The sequence below is a fragment of the Carassius auratus genome, chromosome 47 (assembly GCF_003368295.1).
Source record: "Carassius auratus strain Wakin chromosome 47, ASM336829v1, whole genome shotgun sequence".
NCBI lineage: Eukaryota > Metazoa > Chordata > Actinopteri > Cypriniformes > Cyprinidae > Carassius > Carassius auratus.
Genome location: NC_039289.1, coordinates 15,298,624 through 15,316,323, shown reverse-complemented (window position 1 = coordinate 15,316,323; position 17,700 = coordinate 15,298,624). Strand labels below are relative to the sequence as shown.

The following is a 17,700-nucleotide window of genomic DNA, read 5'->3' as shown; positions in this document are numbered from 1 at the left end:
GGAACACATGATAGGTAAAAATGTATAGCCTGAATGTACTGTAAGTCGCTTCTGCTAAATGGATAAATATATTATTAATATTATTCAGCAGAGATCATAAACATGAGTAAGTCTCTTTTTACTTCTTTATATACTTGTATTTGTAGGTTTCACATAATGTGTAAACATTTTACTAGTTAGAATTTTTCCAAACTATATTTCCTGACTAAATGTATAATCAAGTGAAAAATTATGAAGTTTCAATAACAATATACAGTATACCATTCAAAAGCTTGATGTAAATAATATAAATGTAACAAATAAATGTGTGTGTATTTATATACAGAGGTGGGTAGTAACGAGTTACATTTACTTCGTTACATTTACTTGAGTAATTTTTTTGGGAAAAATCTGTACTTTTACTTCGTTACTCCGACTCTTTTGGCTCAGCTCCCAAAGAAGAGTTGGCTCTTTCGACTCTTGAATGGTTCTTAATTTAGGATTTTTTGTAGGGCTTTGTTTTACCATAACTTTGCAAAAATTAATGGTTTGTGTGTTGAAACCCTTTTCATGTGCAGTGTGCAGAATCCTTATAATTGCCTAATTGTTTGCATTTATTTTGTTACAAAACCATTATTTTGTTTAATATTTTAATCAAACATTTTATTGCACAAATAAACAACAAAACTGCAAATAAATCCACAGAACTAGAACCAAACTCAAGCAAATTGTCATGAGTCCGGACTCGGTGGTCCTCCCTCTCACGAACAGAGGGCACCACTTCCATTCTCCTGGACTCATCACCTTCACCAACTCACAAATTCATTTACACACCTGGTTCACTCTGTACACCTGTGCACATACTCACTCACACAGCTGTTCCCAATTTGCTCACGAGTATATAGTTTCGTCTCACACACCACTCTGTCTGGTTGCATTAATCGTCATTTGTATATGCTGTGGTTCTTGATTCTTGTGTTTTGGCTTGTCACGTAATTTGTTTCTGTTTTGTTTTTGCCGTGTTGGCCTTTTTGTTCTCGTGTGTAATAAAGTGTTATTTTCCTGCATTTGGACCCAGACCCTGTTTCTTCCACGGTGCCGTCTCTACCGCGCCGTGACACGAATGGTATTAATGTCCTCAGTGAAAATTGGCATTCAAAAAAATCTGATGCCTCACCTTTGATGGCCTGATCATATTTCTTTTTCCTGTGATTATCTGCCCTGTTTTTGAGAAGATTCTCTCTGAAGGAACCGATGTTGCCACAATACACAGTCTCCCCTCCATTAACGTTGTTACGACTCGTTAACTTGCAGTGGGGTGCCGCTTCACTTCATACCCCTCTCTGTTTTTACATAATGTTCTGATCCCATATACTCACATCTGATTGGCCGCGATGCGATTGCTGAACAATCAAAACAAAGTTCTACCTTGAAGTAAGCAGCCAAAAGAAAAAAAAAACTGGGAGCTGGCTCTCACTCGATGCGAGCCGGATCTTCTGATTCACTACAAAGCATCGGCTCCCAGAGCCGCATCTTTTGCCCATCACTTCACTCAGATTTGTAACGTTTAAGAACATCAGCAGTGTTAACAGTTTCAGTGATTTTAATTGGAATTTCTGAGAGTTCAATATTGAACTCTAGGCTGTCAGTGAAAATGATCTTTAATAATGTAAATGTTATTTGCTCTCTTTCTGAACAATGAAAGATTAGTAGCAATTTTTATATCACATTAACTTTCTATGTTAAATTCACATTTAATATAAAGTCGTATTAAAATATGTTATGGCATGACACCTAAATCTGTTATTTAAGTAAACAAGACAGGGTTTTGTAATAAATTACATAAATTGGAGTAAAGACTGATGAAATATATACATATATACAGACACACATACATTACATACATTTTATCTATATATCTAAATAAAAATAGGCTATAAAAATAGGTTAATATGACACAAAGTAACTAGTAACTAACTACTTGAGTGGATGTTTTATCCGATACTCTTTTGCTCTCACTCAAGTAACTATTCAGACTAGTACTTTTACTTTTACTTGAGGAAATATTTCTATAAGTAATTTTACGTTTGCACAGTTTTTGGGTACTCTACCCACCTCTAGAGCTGAGTAGTAATGGATTACATGTAATCTGGATTATGTAATCAGATTCCAAAACTCAAGTATTTGTAATTAGAGTAAACTACTTTTTAAAATACTCATAATCAGACTACAGTTACTTTTTTATGGATTAAATGATTACATTTCACTTACACAATGGTAATAAATTGTTCACAATTCATTGATTCTCCTAAATTTATTTTTTTCTTCCTTTTTTAGTCTTTTTCAAAATTCATGTTTGCAATGTAGCTTCTTTTTTTTCATTGATAAATTCATATGCACTTATAATGTTTTATTAGATTAAATATTTAACCTGGCAGTTATATTACTGTGAATTTCATGTTTTTCAATATTGGTTTTTGTAGTGTAGCTGTTTTCTAAATTTACTTAATTATAAGTAATTAATTATAAGTTTTATTCAGTGTTACTAGCAAACAAGTAAGTATTTTGTAAGTATTAACTGTCCATACATTGCACTTGAAAAAGAAGCAATTGTGGCTCTTGTTGGTGAATTCCATCGCTGCTGGCAGCTATATTTTAAATATGTATGCACCATGGGTCTGAGAGTAACGCAATTTCAATTCTCTGTATGTATGTACTGTACTGAAGAATCGACAGTAAAGCATCATTTATGACCCGAAATAATTTTTTTTTTAAATGTTAAAAGTCGTAGCTTAATCGGAATGGTCTGAAACTTAGTGACTTTATTTGTACTTGGTATATGAACACCCAAAAAATTTGAAGACAGGATTCGAAAAGTCTAAGTGGCCGTAAAAAACATAGTCACACTCGGGGTCTTCGGGTCAAAAATTACCCGCCATAGGAAATGAATGGGAAATTGGCAAAAATATGAAAACACTGAGTTTTTTTTTGTGTACAATCTACAAATCAGCCACGATGCAGAAAAAAGCACACAACAGTGAAGGGGTGAATCTCTAAAACATCAAGAGTGCAAAACAGACAAAAAAAATTCACACACGCACACACTTATACACACAAAAACACATGCACAAATGAAAGTGTTTCATTGCAAAAGCTAATTTTGTGAAATAAAAGCAATTATTCATCAATGTAAGAAATAAAGTGCACAGCAATGAAAGCATGAGGCTGTAAGCCATCAAGATTGCAAAATAGACACACTCACACACACACACACACACACACATAGGGAAATATGAGACTGGTGAAACTGTAACAGAAAATGTGAGAATATGGGAAATAAAATCAATGAATCAAATAAAGGGGAGACATTGGATCCAAAATGCAAAAGTCACATACCATGTCTCTCTCTTGAACATGCACACACAGACACACACAAGCGCGCGCACGCACACACAAACAGAGTAAGGTCAAAGGATGGAATTCTTCCCTAGTAACCTCCAGGCCTATTGCAGCACCTGTTTATAAAATCAAGAAGCCAATCACAGCATCTGTTGACACACACACAAGGAAATACTAGACTGGTGAGCCTGTAACAGAGAAATATGAGTATATGTGAAATAAAATCAATGAATAAAATAAATGGGAGACATTGGGTCCAAAACTTAAAAGTCACATACTATGTCTCTCTCAAATAAAAGGTTAATAAAAATATGTTATGATTGAAATAATGTATTTTTTTTTTTTATTAAGTTAGGATTAGAACAATGGGTAACAAAATGCTTTCCATTTGTTCTCTTTCTAGTGCAATGTTCAGGTTTGACTGTATTATAAATTAAAACTGGCACTTGAAATTACCATTTAAACCAACCAAACAAAAAAATAACTTGACAAAAATAGTCTTTGAGAATCTGTGATTATATATTAAAATCCACAATCTGAAATAAATAAAAGATGTTTTGCAAAGATGTGCAAAAATCACTAGAATTCACAAGCCTTTCTACAGAGAGCTGTATTCTCTATAGTGGTAAAAATGTGCTGTTGCATGATAAAAATGCTTAATTTGTCCACCAGATGGCACCAATCTAATTTCAAAAATTGTTTTCTATCGGCCTTGGCTGTACTTTAAAATAAAATACAGCATTAATAAAAAAATAAAAATAAAAAAAGACATATATATATATATATATAATTTATATTATATATGGGAAAAAATGTATCATAATTATTGCATAAAAATTCATTATTATCATAAAATTCTCTCAAAACACCAAAAAAGAAAGAAAAAATATAATTGAACAAAAATACATTTGATTGATTTTACTGAATACAAGTATACCTGAATCCCGCCCTCCGGGTCATATTTGACATAAATTTGACTCATAAATGAAGAACCCCAGAGGGTTAAGGGAAGTGTCTCTGATGATTTACACTCTCAAGTCCTTGTTCAGGAAAGCTGCTTCCCATTTTTTCTCCTCACATCAGTGATTGTTTTGATGTTTGTGTTGATCAACAGCCTTACTTTACTGTGTGGGGTGTGCAAAGCGATGGTTTGCGCACCTTTCAGAATTTCCACAGCATTCACTGCCCACGGGGCACCATCAAGAGCTTGTATTCATTGAGGTTGACCTATCATGGTAACAGGAATCTTTGTGGAAAAGTATCCAAATGGTTGGTATTGATCACCTGGTTGTTGACACAACACTGCTGGAGTAGGTCTCATCTCCCACCCTGTGGCAAATGATGGCAAATGGCAAACGATAATAAGAAAGTCCCAAGGCTGGGGCTGAAATCAGTTTCTCTTTCATAGAGGTAAACACTTCCTCAGGTTGTGGTGTCCATTCTATCAGTTCCACTCCAAGCTCCAAGCACCTTTATACAGATCAATGAGAGGACTAGTGAGGCTGGAAAAATCAGGTATATACTGATGACAATAGTTGAAAAGTACATGATCTGTGGTCAATCTTCTTCCATCAAGAGATATTTCTTGGCCCAAATAAATAACTTTAGTTTTGGCCAGCTGTACTTTGTCAGGGTTAACTTTCAATCCACATTTTCTTAAAGCTTGCAAAGTAATATTTAACAAGTCATCAAAATACAGGAAGCAAATACTTCCTGAACTCTCAATTTAAGCTTTTCACTCAGTTATAAATTGCTCCAGGGCTCTGTGAAATACAAAAGGAGAAATATTAAAACCTTGTGGAAGTCTTTTCTAAACATACTGGGTTGCTCCCACAGTGAAGGCCAATTTCTCTTGAGATTTTTCATCAATAGGTATAGACCACAAAGCTGACAGCACATCTAAACCGTTAAGATTCTTGCAATAGTTAATCACCATGAGTTGTCTGTCTGATTTCTTGAATGGCCAGACAGGGCTGTTGGTTGTAGAAGTTCGTCTGACAATTCCTTCAGCTTCCAAGTCTGCCACAATCTCTACCACAGCTTGTCTTGCTTCTGGTCGAAAAATAAAAATGAGAGTAAACTCAACTTAAAGATATATTTTTTTCAACTTGAAGAGCTGTGTTTCACAAGTTATTGTGCATTATTGATGGACACATACTGGTACTGAGAATTACAGAGGATCAGATGTTGATGTTTTATTGGTTAAAATAAAACAAAGAATATCTTTAAGTTGAGTTTACTAACATATTTAAGGCAGCAGGTTAACTTAAGAATGTGTAAGCTAGTTCAGTATACAAAACAAAACTGCATATACAGTTCTCTCTCCACCTTCAATACCATGACTTAGGTGCCCTTCAGCAAGGCATCGAACCCCCAACTGCTCCCCGGGCGCCGCAGCATAAATGGCTGCCCACTGCTCTGGGTGTGTGTTCACAGTGTGTGTTCACTGCTCTGTGTGTGTGCACTTCGGATGGGTTAAATGCAGAGCACGAATTCTGAGCATGGTTCACCATACTTGGCTGAATGTCACTTCACTTCACTTCACTTCAACTTCAACTTTTTCGCACTAAACTGCCAGTCTAAAAGCCCCTTTAATTGGGCTATGATGTTTTACAGTGGGCAGTGCTTCGAGTTAGTCTTTGATTAGTAACGACTGAAGCTGCTGCTGCTGCTTCTGCTTCCATTGAGTTGTTTAATCATATCCTGAGAGATTTAATGTCTTCTTTTTCAGTTAATTTCATCCAAGGCTATGGCTGAAGTCAGTTGTAGCTCTTGTGTTTTTCTTTTCTAAAGTGATGCTGCTTATTAACATCAACTGTTCATCACTAATACACAATAATCATTTAATTAGACATTTAATTATCTCATTAAATTTAACTTTTGGATATGACTTGAGACTTTAAAGGACTGACTTGGTTATGGCATGGCATGGTTGGCTGCCAAAAAAATTAAATCAAAATGAAAGCATGAATCTAGGTTTTATAGATTTAAGTTTCATTTTTTTTTGTATTTGTTTATTTTAGAGCTCTTTATGGGCTACCATAAAAAATATACAGAAACTGCTCTCAACCGAGTGCTATTAAACCCAGAATTACACATTTGATTACCCTGCACATAGATGCTCCCATATAAATGTGATATATATATATATATATATATATATATATATATATATATATATATATATATAGCAATACAGTGCTATAGAACTCATTATAATCAGTGATGCTGTCTACACTAGATGTAGCTGACTTTTTGCATTATTGAGACACTGTTTTCCAAATGAATGTTGTTCAGTGCTTTGACGCAATGTATTTTGTTTAAAGCGCTATATAAATAAAGGTGATTGATTGATAGCGCAACGTGGCAAATCCCAGACAAAGAAAATGTTGCTGCATTCTATTTATGATGTGCTGACACAAATTTCTAATGATTTTCAGTGGTCGATTTGTCACATCTATTTCAGACATGGTGTAGGTGTTTAGTATGATATTCTAATGTTAAAAACTAGCTTTATTTTGTAATTTGTAAATACTGCAAAAGTAAATATATGTTTAATATATTTCTTACACATGCAGTACCATATCTTATCTATACATTATAAAGTATTTTAATGAATATAAATATATACACACACACACACACACACACACATATATATATATATATATATATATATATATATATATATATATATATATATATATATATATATATATATAGTCACGGGTTGAAGAATCACTCGACAAGAGGTGCGTGAAATCATAAAAAGCCCCGGAGAGTGGATTTATTGAATATTGTGGGGTGCCTGGTGAAATGTGCTGCTCCGCTTTCTGGTGGCCGGTGCTTCCCGTGTGCTCTCCATGCTCTTCGGTGCCAGTTAAGGTAAAAGTGGGTGTCCTGATGAGCTCCAAAGTGGGTGGGCTGTCGGTCACTCGCTGCTTTCTGTGAAGAGATGAGACAGGGAGTAGACCAGCGTTGCATTCGGTACGAGACTGTCGTTTGAGTGCAGTGTGTGCTCCTTCAGAGTGTGCAGGCTGATGGGGAGCAGCCGATCAGCCGGTGACGAAGACGTGCAGGTGTTTTCTGTTCGTTGCCAGGGCGACGCTGATTCCTCTGGGAGTGCTCGTCACACATATATATATATATATATATACACAAATTTTCACATATTTTTCAATATATGAAAAGTGTCAATAATTTTTTACCTGTATTTTATTAACACAATATATTTTTATGTATAATTTATAATATACAGTAATGTCATTTAAAAGGTTAGTTCATCCGAGAATTAAAATTTGTTTATCTTCTACCCACCCTCGAAGCATCCTAGCTGTATGTGAATTTCCACTTTCAGAATAATCCAATCAAAGTTATATAAAAAATTGTCCTTTCAATAGGGTTAAGCGGGTGTTTGTTGTCAGCTGTTCAGAAGACATGAAATAAAGTGCGCGCATCTCAGGTGAACTAAACCTTTAATATATTGATCATTCAAATATTAGGAAATATGTAGCAAACTTGTTTTTCCCCTATCTTTAAGTGGTTTGTTAATATATTATTCAGCTTATTTTTTAAATGTATTCAGAAAAATAATATGACAGTTTTTGATAAAGATAAAAGGAGATATCTTATATGTATATAACTCACTGAATCATTGACTCGTTCAAAAAATAATAATTTAGTAACGGAAGACTATTGTGTGTTTCTCGCGGAGATGCGCGACTGTACTGCTGTGGCTTTGCTTAGAACCATTTTGTTAGCAAAATGGAGCAATCCCTTACGAAAATTAACCATGGTTTTACTACAAATAAAACCAAAAAACCATGGTTACTGTAGTTAAACCATGGTAACCACAAATTAACCATGGTTTTGCTATATTAACCATAGTTTAACCATGGTATTTGTAGTAAATCTGTGGTTTTACAAATGGCAGTCAATACGCCAAAAAACCATGGGTTACTACAGTTTTACTATAATAAAACCATGGTTATTTTTCGTAAGGGAATAACGATACATAATATGTCTAAAATGTAAGTCAGTTAATATTACTTGTTTATTTAACTAAAGTAGTATAAATCAACATCACATTTCAATCAAGCTGAAAGTCGGGTCTGGTCGTGTGATGTTGCATATATTACATAGAAGAATATTTATATATATTTAAGTATATATATATTTGTATGTTTGTTCATGTTTGTTTCTTTGTTTCTGTTGCGCTTATAATTTTGATTTCTCCTCGAATCAGACCAGCTACTGTTAATACATTATCCGTTATTAGTCACAGTTTATACTGAAATAAAATCAGAATCGTTCTACCCAAGTTTTAATGCCACCCTAGTTATTGTTTGTTATGAAAATTTTGATCAGTTTACTTGTCCGGTCAGGCAAGAAAAATTATCTTTCACTTGCCCCTTCACAAAATCCACTCATCCTGGACAAGCAGACAAGTGTTAATGTCGAAAACATAATATGTAAAAACATATTGTATATAAATTAGTGATTATTCAATTAGTTAATGCATCATTTATATATTTAATTAAACTCTACAGACCCGGTACCGGGTCCGAAAATAGCATGCCAGATGTTTGTGTCTCATTTGCATATCCTTCCTTATATGGCATTTGCCCAAAAATGGGTTCATTTGAAAGCTTAGAGTGTTTTCTTTACAAAGAATACCATTAATTGGGGTTTTATGATACATAAAGTAGTCAAATTAAGCTAAGAAATATATTTCCCCCCCCCATAAATTTCCATCTAACGATTGCGAATACATTTTCGTAAGAATGTGTATTTAAAATATTTTTCACAAAACAGTCAAGTCATATATCACAAGAAAGCTCTCATTCTCAGGAATCTGATGATGTAGATCATTTTATTGTGTGACAATCACAGATCGAATGATCTTCAACAGAATCGCGATGTAAAATTTCTCACCTTATTATTTATACATTTTGCACCGCTTCAGTCAGCCGCAAACAGCCACGCATACCTATATACTCGATATAATCTTTTAGATTAGAATCTCTTCTTTCAAACAAGACCATTTTTACGTTTCTGCGTGCTTCCATTGCTGAGATATAAAGCGTTTTGTACAAGTGCGCAAAAGCGCTCCAAGGGCTGTATTATTGAAAAGATCTTCAAGTCATATAGACGGGTCTAAATGCCTTTCTTCTGCTATAGACGTCTGATCTCTTTTGTGAAGCGCTATTTGTCCTAATTGCTGTCATTCACAAGTCGTTCCCTCCAATCGAAGGTGTGAATTCAGCACCGCGGGGGTGCTGGAACTGGACAGCGACTGCCCACTCTTTTCCGCTCGTGGAGACGCAATGGTCTCTGGGAAACTGAGTTTTTTGCTGCTTCTAAACAAAGGCCACGCGAGGAAAAACTACAAATGGCCGAATCTCCGGATTTATAATGCATAATATTCATAAAACAAGTTATGGGTGGCCAACTTCGCCGTGGAGAGGTCACGACGTGCATCTGGTAAGCCTATACGCGTGCTACTCGCTTTCATACATTTAATTCTTTATTCTGAGGCTTGGAAGCTTCGCTAGCAATAAGCTAATATGTTTATTTTCATAACTGTGCAGTGTTCGACCGCATCTCAGTGAATGTACAGTAATCCGTACAGTACTGGGGGAATAAACATAAATTAGTTTGTTGACGCTCCGAAGTTCGCGCAAAAGCTTCGGGGAGCTTGTTTACGCTGTTCAGAAACGAAACCAACATACACGCTGATAAAAAATCAAAATATGAAATATGAAAGAGACAGGCGAGGTCTCTCAATCTCTACACGATGCAGAATAGACATAAATGAAACGATATGAAGCTGGAGATTGTGGATTCTATTTTAGATTGTGATAGACCAGATATTTTTTATAATTTTATGCATGTTGCTATTGTGTAATATGACTTATTCTCTTTCAAAGACTGTTCAGAAAACCCACACACAAAAAAAGCACATTGTATTGAGATGGTTCATCATATGTGAAACAACATAAATAATACTATTTGTCACAAACAGCAGCTTTTTATGTAACTTCTGAGTGTTTTCTGTCAAATAATATACAGAGATCACATTATTCCATACTGCAAGTTTGCAAAAGATGACTTCATACTTATTTAGACAAAAATTTTATACAAAAATGGTATTATTCCTTTCTTCAGTTGGAATAGAATAACTTTTGCATAGATTAGGATAGGAAGAAATTTCTGTTTTCCTCTAATAGCTGACAGTTGGAAGAATCACAAGACATTGGTCTGAAGTTGCCAGCCCCTTCAATGCCTGAGTTATACCATTTCAAACTTCAGTTTACACAAATAAAATAAAAAAGCGCCTTGTTTTTTTCCCTATTTATTATAACACAGACAGCATATATTGTCATTTTTATCAATTTCAACAGTGTTTTATGTAATTTCAAAGGGTTTCCTTTGAAATTATACCAAACTTTCTGAGCTTACACTGTAGCATTAGTATAGGCAGGCATTCAAAATTAGGTAGGAAAATGAAAAACGGAAATCCCCAAAATAGCATTTGTGCTTAAGAGGTTTTAAATGTAACAATTCAAAAAACCCATATTATAAAATGATTGTCTTAATGTACTGTGACTGATAAACTGCTTCCCATCTTATTTCTCTAGCGGTATGGGTTCTGTAAGACATACAAGGTTGGTAATGAAGAACCAGAAGTGGAATGTGACATTTACAAAGCTCAGGTATATCTCTCTATAACATATTTTCTTATTCAGACCAGTTAGACCAGGTTAATTTGTCCTGACTAGCTGAATTGCCTTTGTTCTATATATTTCCAGAACACAACTCATCCAATGAAACACCCTGCTCAGTCAAGAAAAGACTGTAAATTCCATGGCTTCGCAACCCCCCATTTTCCAGGAGATAACCTGCCTCACCCGGAACATGCAAGCCATGAGGACAAGGGTAGGGACAAAAGGCCTCACCGAGGGGGTCGTCCAGGACACGCAAGCCATGAGGACAAGGACAGGGACAAAAGGCCTGACCGTTGGGGCCATCCAGGACATGCAAGCCATGAGGACAAGGACAGGGACAAAAGTCCTCATCGAGGAGGCCGTCCAGGACACGAAAGCCATGAGGACAAGGACAGGGACAAAAGGCCTGACCGAGGGGGCCGTCCAGGACATGCAAGCCATGAGGACAAGGACAGGGACCAAAGGCCTGACCGATGGGGCCATCCAGGACACGCAAGTCATGAGGACAAGGACAGGGACAAAAGGCCTGGTCGATGGGGCCGTCCAGGACACACAAGCCATGAGGACAAGGATAGGGACAAAAGGCCTGGTCGATGGGGCCGTCCAGGACATGCAAGCCATGAGGACAAGGATAGGCACAAAAGGCCTGATCGATGGGGCCGTCCAGAAAATGCAAGCCATGAGGACAAGGGCATGGATACTAGGCCTGACCGTTGGGGCCATCCAGGACACGCAAGCCATGAGGACAAGGGCAGGGACAAAAGGCCTGACCGAGGGGGGCATCCAGGACATGCAAGCCAGGAGGACAGGGATAAAAGGCCTGAACGAGGGGGCCATCCAGGACATGAAAGCCATGAGGACAAGGAAAGGGACAAAAGGCCTGACCGAGGGGGCCGTCCAGGACACGCGAGCCATGAGGACAAGGACAGGGACAAAAGGCCTGACAGATGGAACCGTCCAGGACACGCAAGTCATGAGGACAAGGACAGGGACAAAAGGCCTGACCGATGGGGCCGTCCAGGACATGGAAGCCATGAAGGCAAGGACAGGGACAAAAGGCCTGACAAAGGGGGCCGTCCAGGACACACAAGCCAAGAGGACAAGGGCACAGACAAAAAGCCTGACCAAGGGGGCCGTCCAGGACACACAAGCCAAGAGGACAAGGGCAGAGACAAAAGGCCTGATCAAGGGGGCCGTCCAGATCACCCAAGCAATGAGGACAAGGGAAGGGACAAAAGGCCAGATCAAGGGGGCCGTCCAGTTCACACAAGCAATGAGGAGAAGGGCAGAGACAAAAAGCCTGATCAAGGGGGCCGTCCAGATCGCACAAGCAATGAGGAGAAGGGCAGAGACAAAAGGCCTGACCGAGGGGGCCGTCCAGGACATACAAGCCATGAGGAAAAGGGCAGGGACAAAAGGCCTGACCGAGAGGGCCGTCCAGACAAGGCAAGCCATGAAGACAAGGGTAGGGACAAAAGGCCTGATCAAGGAGGCCATCCAGATCACACAAGCATTGAGGACAAGGGCAGGGATAAAAGGCCTGAACAAGGGGGCCATCCAGATCGCCCAAGCAATGAAGACCAGGGCAGAGATAAAATGCCTGACCAAGGGGGTCGTCCAGAACAAACAGGCAATGAGGACAAGGGCAGAGACAAAAGGCCAGATCAAGGGGGCCGTCCAAAACATGCAAGCAATGAGGACAAGGGAAGGGACAGAAGGCCTGATCAAGGCAGTCGTCCAGAAGATGCAAGCAATGAGGATAAGGGCAGGAACAAAAGGCCTGACAAAGAGGGCCATCCAGGACAGGCAAGCAATGAGGACAAGGGCAGGGACAGAAGGCCTGACCAAGGCAGCCGTCCAGAACACGCAAGTAATGAGAACAAGGGCAGAGACAGAAGGCCTGGCCAAGGGGGCCGTCCAGAACACGCAAGCAATGAGGACAAGGGCAGAGACAAAAGGCCTGACCAAGGGGGCCGTCCAGAACATGCAAGCAATGAGGACAAGGGCAGGGAAAAAAGGCCTGACCAAGGGGGCCATCCAGAACACACAAGCAATGAGGACAAGGCCAGGGATAAAAGGCCTGACAGAGGGGGCCGTCCAGAACACGCAAGTAATGAGGACAAGGGCAGGGACAGAAGGCCTGACAAAGGCAGCCATCCAGAACACGCAAGCAATGACGACAAGGGCAGGGACAGAAAGCCTAACCAAGGGGTCCATTCAGAACACGCAAGCAATGAGGACAAGGGCAGAGACAAAAGGCCTGACCAAGGGGGTCGTCCAGGACACACAAGCAATGAGGACAAGGGCAGGGACAAAATGCCTGACCGAGGGGGCCGTCCAGAACATGCAAGCAATGAGGACAAGGGCAGGGACAGAAGGCCTGACCAAGGCAGCCGTCCAGAACACGCAAGTAATGACGACAAGGGCAGGGACAGAAAGCCTAACCAAGGGGGCCATCCAGAACACGCAAGCAATGAGGACAAGGGCAGAGACAAAAGGCCTGACCAAGGGGGTCGTCCAGGACACACAAGCAATGAGGACAAGGGCAGGGACAAAATGCCTGATCAAGGCAGTCATCCAGAAGATGCAAGCAATGACGATAAGGGCAGGAACAAAAGGCCTGACAAAGGGGGCCATCCAGAACATGCAAGCAATGAGGACAAGGGCAGAGACAAAAGGCCTGACCAAGGGGGCCGTCCAGAACACACAAGCAATGAGGACAAGGGAAGGGACAGAAGGCCTGACCAAGGGGGCCGTCCAGAACACGCAAGCAATGAGGACAAGGCCAGGGATAAAAGGCCTGACCAAGGGGGCCGTCCAGAACACGCAAGCCCTGCGGACAAGGACAGGGACAAAAGGCCTGACAAAGGAGTCCATTTAGAACATGCAAGCAATGAGGACAAGGGCAAGGATAAAAGGCCTGACCAAGGGGGCCATCCAGAACGCACAGGCAATGAGGACAAGGGCAGGGATAAAAGGCCTGACCAAGGGGGCCATCCAGAACGCACAGGCAATGAGGAGAAGGGCAGGGATAAAAGGCCTGACCAAGGGGGCCATCCAGAACGCACAGGCAATGAGGACAAGGGCGGTGACAAAGGTCCTGACAAAGGGGGCCATCCAGAACATGCAACCAAGGAGGACAAGGACAGGGACAAAAGGCCTGACCAAGGGGGCCGTCCAGAACGTGCAAGAAATGAGGAAAAAGGTAGGGGGTGGAGTGGAAGGGGGTGGGGTGACAAAAGGAATCACCAAGGGGGCCGACCAAAACATGCAAGCTATGAGGACAAGGGCAGGGACAAAAAGCCTGACCGAGGGGGCCGTCCAGAACATACAAGCCATGAGGACAAGGGCAGGGACAAAAGGCCTGACCGAGGGAGTCGTCCAAAACACGCAAGCCATGAGGATAAGGGCAGAGTCAAAAGGCCTGACCAAGGGGGACGTCCAGAACAAGCAAGCCATGAAGACAAGGGCAGAAACAAAAGGCCTGAGGGCCACCCTGAGTTCCCATACAGTGGCTTTGTAAAAATACCCCCTTCAATTTATCCAATCTGTCCTTTCCTTCCACCATGTCTCTGCCAAAGCCCTTCAGACCATGAACCCTCTTCTCCTCCTTCTCCGTCTCAGTAACCAACACTAAAATCTGCTGAGGATTAATAAACATTAAAATCTGAACAACATAAGAGTGTGCCTCCATAATGTTCAGTCCAATAAATATTCTTTACTGACCTGTCTGTTTGAGTGACTGTGGTTTCAAAACACAGCTGAATAGTTAATAGTTTTGTAATGGGTATTACAATATTACAAAACTACTCTGACAAGAAAATAAAATCATGTATAACTCTAGATAAAAGTGGGAATACTAAAAAAAAAATAGGAAAGAACAATCTAACAGAACAGATGACATGAAACATCAACAAACATACAACATAATGTGTGAAAAAAAATCAACATTCACTGGGCTCGTATCATGAGCAATCCAATTTCCCTTAATCATCACGCTATCTTATATCAAAGTATCAAGAAAACACACTGTAATTTTTATCTTTAGTCAAAAAAGACCATTTGCTGAAGTAATAAAAATCCATACACATTCAGCCACATTTACATTCACAAAGATAAAGCAGCATGGATGCTATTTTTTTAATGAAAGTATAACATATAAATAATATATTATTATTAAAAGTTATACTTTTTTTTTTCTTTAAGACTGGTCATATTTGTTTATTTTTATTCAGCTGGCTACTGATCTTAACAGTAATAATGTTATTTAATGTGAGCAGCACATTTTGGTGAGCATTGTTGTAATATAGATCAGCACAGCTCATTTGAAAGGGATGTTTATTAAGGTCACAACATATTTTTTTTATTATTTACTTAAAGCTGCAGTAGGGAACTTTTGACGCTCTAGCGGTTAATAAACAGAACTGCTTGCGTCTTGCGGAAGAACATTGTAGCCGGAGCTACTTCTCTCTGTTTATGTCTATGAAGAATCACAAAAGTACTGGGTTACTCCACCGCGGTACCACCGAAGCAATCTAAAATAGTCCGAATATAAACACTTATTATAGGTGTACCCTAGTGATTCAGGACAAGCTAAAAACACGGTTTGGAAAATGGATTCATGGTGTACTTGCTTATTATGTTCATTTTTCTACATTTTGAACACAAACAAAGTTACGGACCGCAGCTCTGATTGGTTGTTTTTTACAGGGAGCGCATGACTTTCTGCAAATGGCAATAGGAACACTGGGAGTAGCCAGAGGAGATTGATTTTTTTCACAGATTATCTGTCTCATATTCTACTGTCAGGACATAGTGACAGGTTTAATAAATATATAAAAAATATATATTTTTTTTACAAAAGTTCCCTACAGCACCTTTAAAGGGTTATTTCATTGAAAAATCTAAATTATGTCATTAATAACTCACCCTCATGTCATTCCAAACCCGTGAGACCTCTGTTTATCTTCGGAACACAGTTTAAGATATTTTAAATAAACTGTGTTTACGGTCTATTGCCCATGTCCAGAAAGGTAAGAAAAGCATAATCAAAGTAGTCCATGTGACATCAGAGGGTCAATTAGAATTTTTTGAAGCCCTGAAAATACATTTTGGTCCAAAAATTACAAAAACTATGATTATTCAGCATTGTCTTCTCTTCTGTGTCTGTTGTGATAAAGTTCAAAACAAAGCAGTTTGTGAAATCTGGTTCGCGAACGAATCATTCGATGTAACCGGATCTTTTTGAACCAGTTCACCAAATCAAACTGAATCGTTTTAAACGGTTTGCATCTCCAATACAAATGTGGCTGACACTCCCTCTGAGTTCAAACAAACCAATATCCTGGAGTAATTCATTTACTCAAACAGTACACTGACTGAACTGATGTAGAGAGAGAACTGAAGATGAACACCGATCCGAGCCAGATAATGGACGAAACACTGACTCGTTCACGAGTCAAGAACCGGTTGCATAAATTTTCGGATCACCAGTAGTTCTTTCGGACTGTTCGATTCAATAAACCGGTTGAAGAAAACGGTTCACCAGTTCTTTTGCGCTCAACGTAATGGCGTCATTTGCGATGATTGCCCTTAACATTAATGACATAATTTAGATTTTTGGGTGAACTATCCCTTTAACATTACGTATCAGCTTTACAATATTTAATTTCATGTTATGCCATATCATATCATGTAATATCATGTGACCTCACATTAAATGCCACAATATCACATGACCATTTTATTTACAAAATGTTCTGTTAACAACATCTATATAACAGCAACAACGAAAACATTACAATGATTTTGCAACTGCAAGTATCATAGTCCACAAATCACTGTCAAGTCAAGTCACCTTTATTTATATAGCCCTTTAAACAAAAACATTGCGTCAAAGCAACTGAACAACATTGATTAGGAAAACAGTGTGTCAATAATGCAAAATGACAGTTAAAGGCTTGGAATTCAATGATGTCATCTCAGTTCAGTTCAGTTTAAATAGTATCTGTGCAATCATTTGCAATCAAGTTAGTGATATCGCTGTAAATGAAGTGTCCCCAAATAAGCAAGTCAGAGGCGACAGTGGCAAGGAACCAAAACTCCATTGGTGACCGAATGGAGAAAAAAACTTAGGAGAAACCAGGCTCAGTTGGGGGGCCAATTCTCCTCTGACCAGACGAAACCAGCATTTCAATTTCAGGCTGTCTTGTCCCGGTGGTCGTCTGAGACAAGGTCTTTACAGGGGATCTAGTTGTCCTGGTTTCGCTGCCTTTCAGGGCTGCAGAGCTATTTTCTATTAGACTAATATTAGCATAGATGCCTTTCTTCTAATGATGTAGCAAGTACATCAGGTGTTATGGGAAGTGTTCCCAGTTCCCGTTTACCTAATTAATGCAGCCTAAAAATCCTTTAACGGATTTGGATATTAAAAGCATATTAGTATGTTATGTGTAAGCCAGGTTAAATTGATGGGTCTTTAATCTAGATTTAAACTGCAAGAGTGTGTCTGCCCCCCGACAATGTTAGGTAGGTTATTCCAGAGTTTAGGCGCCAAATAGGAAAAGGATCTGCCGCCCGCAGTTGATTTTGATAT

The 17,700-nt window shown here is 39.1% G+C and overlaps 1 protein-coding gene across 1 annotated transcript in view; it reads left to right on the top strand.

The window, feature by feature from the left end:
* Nucleotides 1-14,805, top strand: part of LOC113065217 (zinc finger CCCH domain-containing protein 13-like) — a 45,553-nt gene extending 30,748 nt beyond the window's left edge. Inside the window, exons 6-7 of the mRNA XM_026236483.1 lie at nucleotides 11,019-11,093; nucleotides 11,190-14,805. Coding sequence (XP_026092268.1) covers nucleotides 11,019-11,093; nucleotides 11,190-14,732 — 3,618 coding nt within the window. The 3' untranslated portion in view covers nucleotides 14,733-14,805. The remainder of the gene's footprint in view (nucleotides 1-11,018; nucleotides 11,094-11,189) is intronic.
* Nucleotides 14,806-17,700: the final 2,895 nt, after the last annotated feature.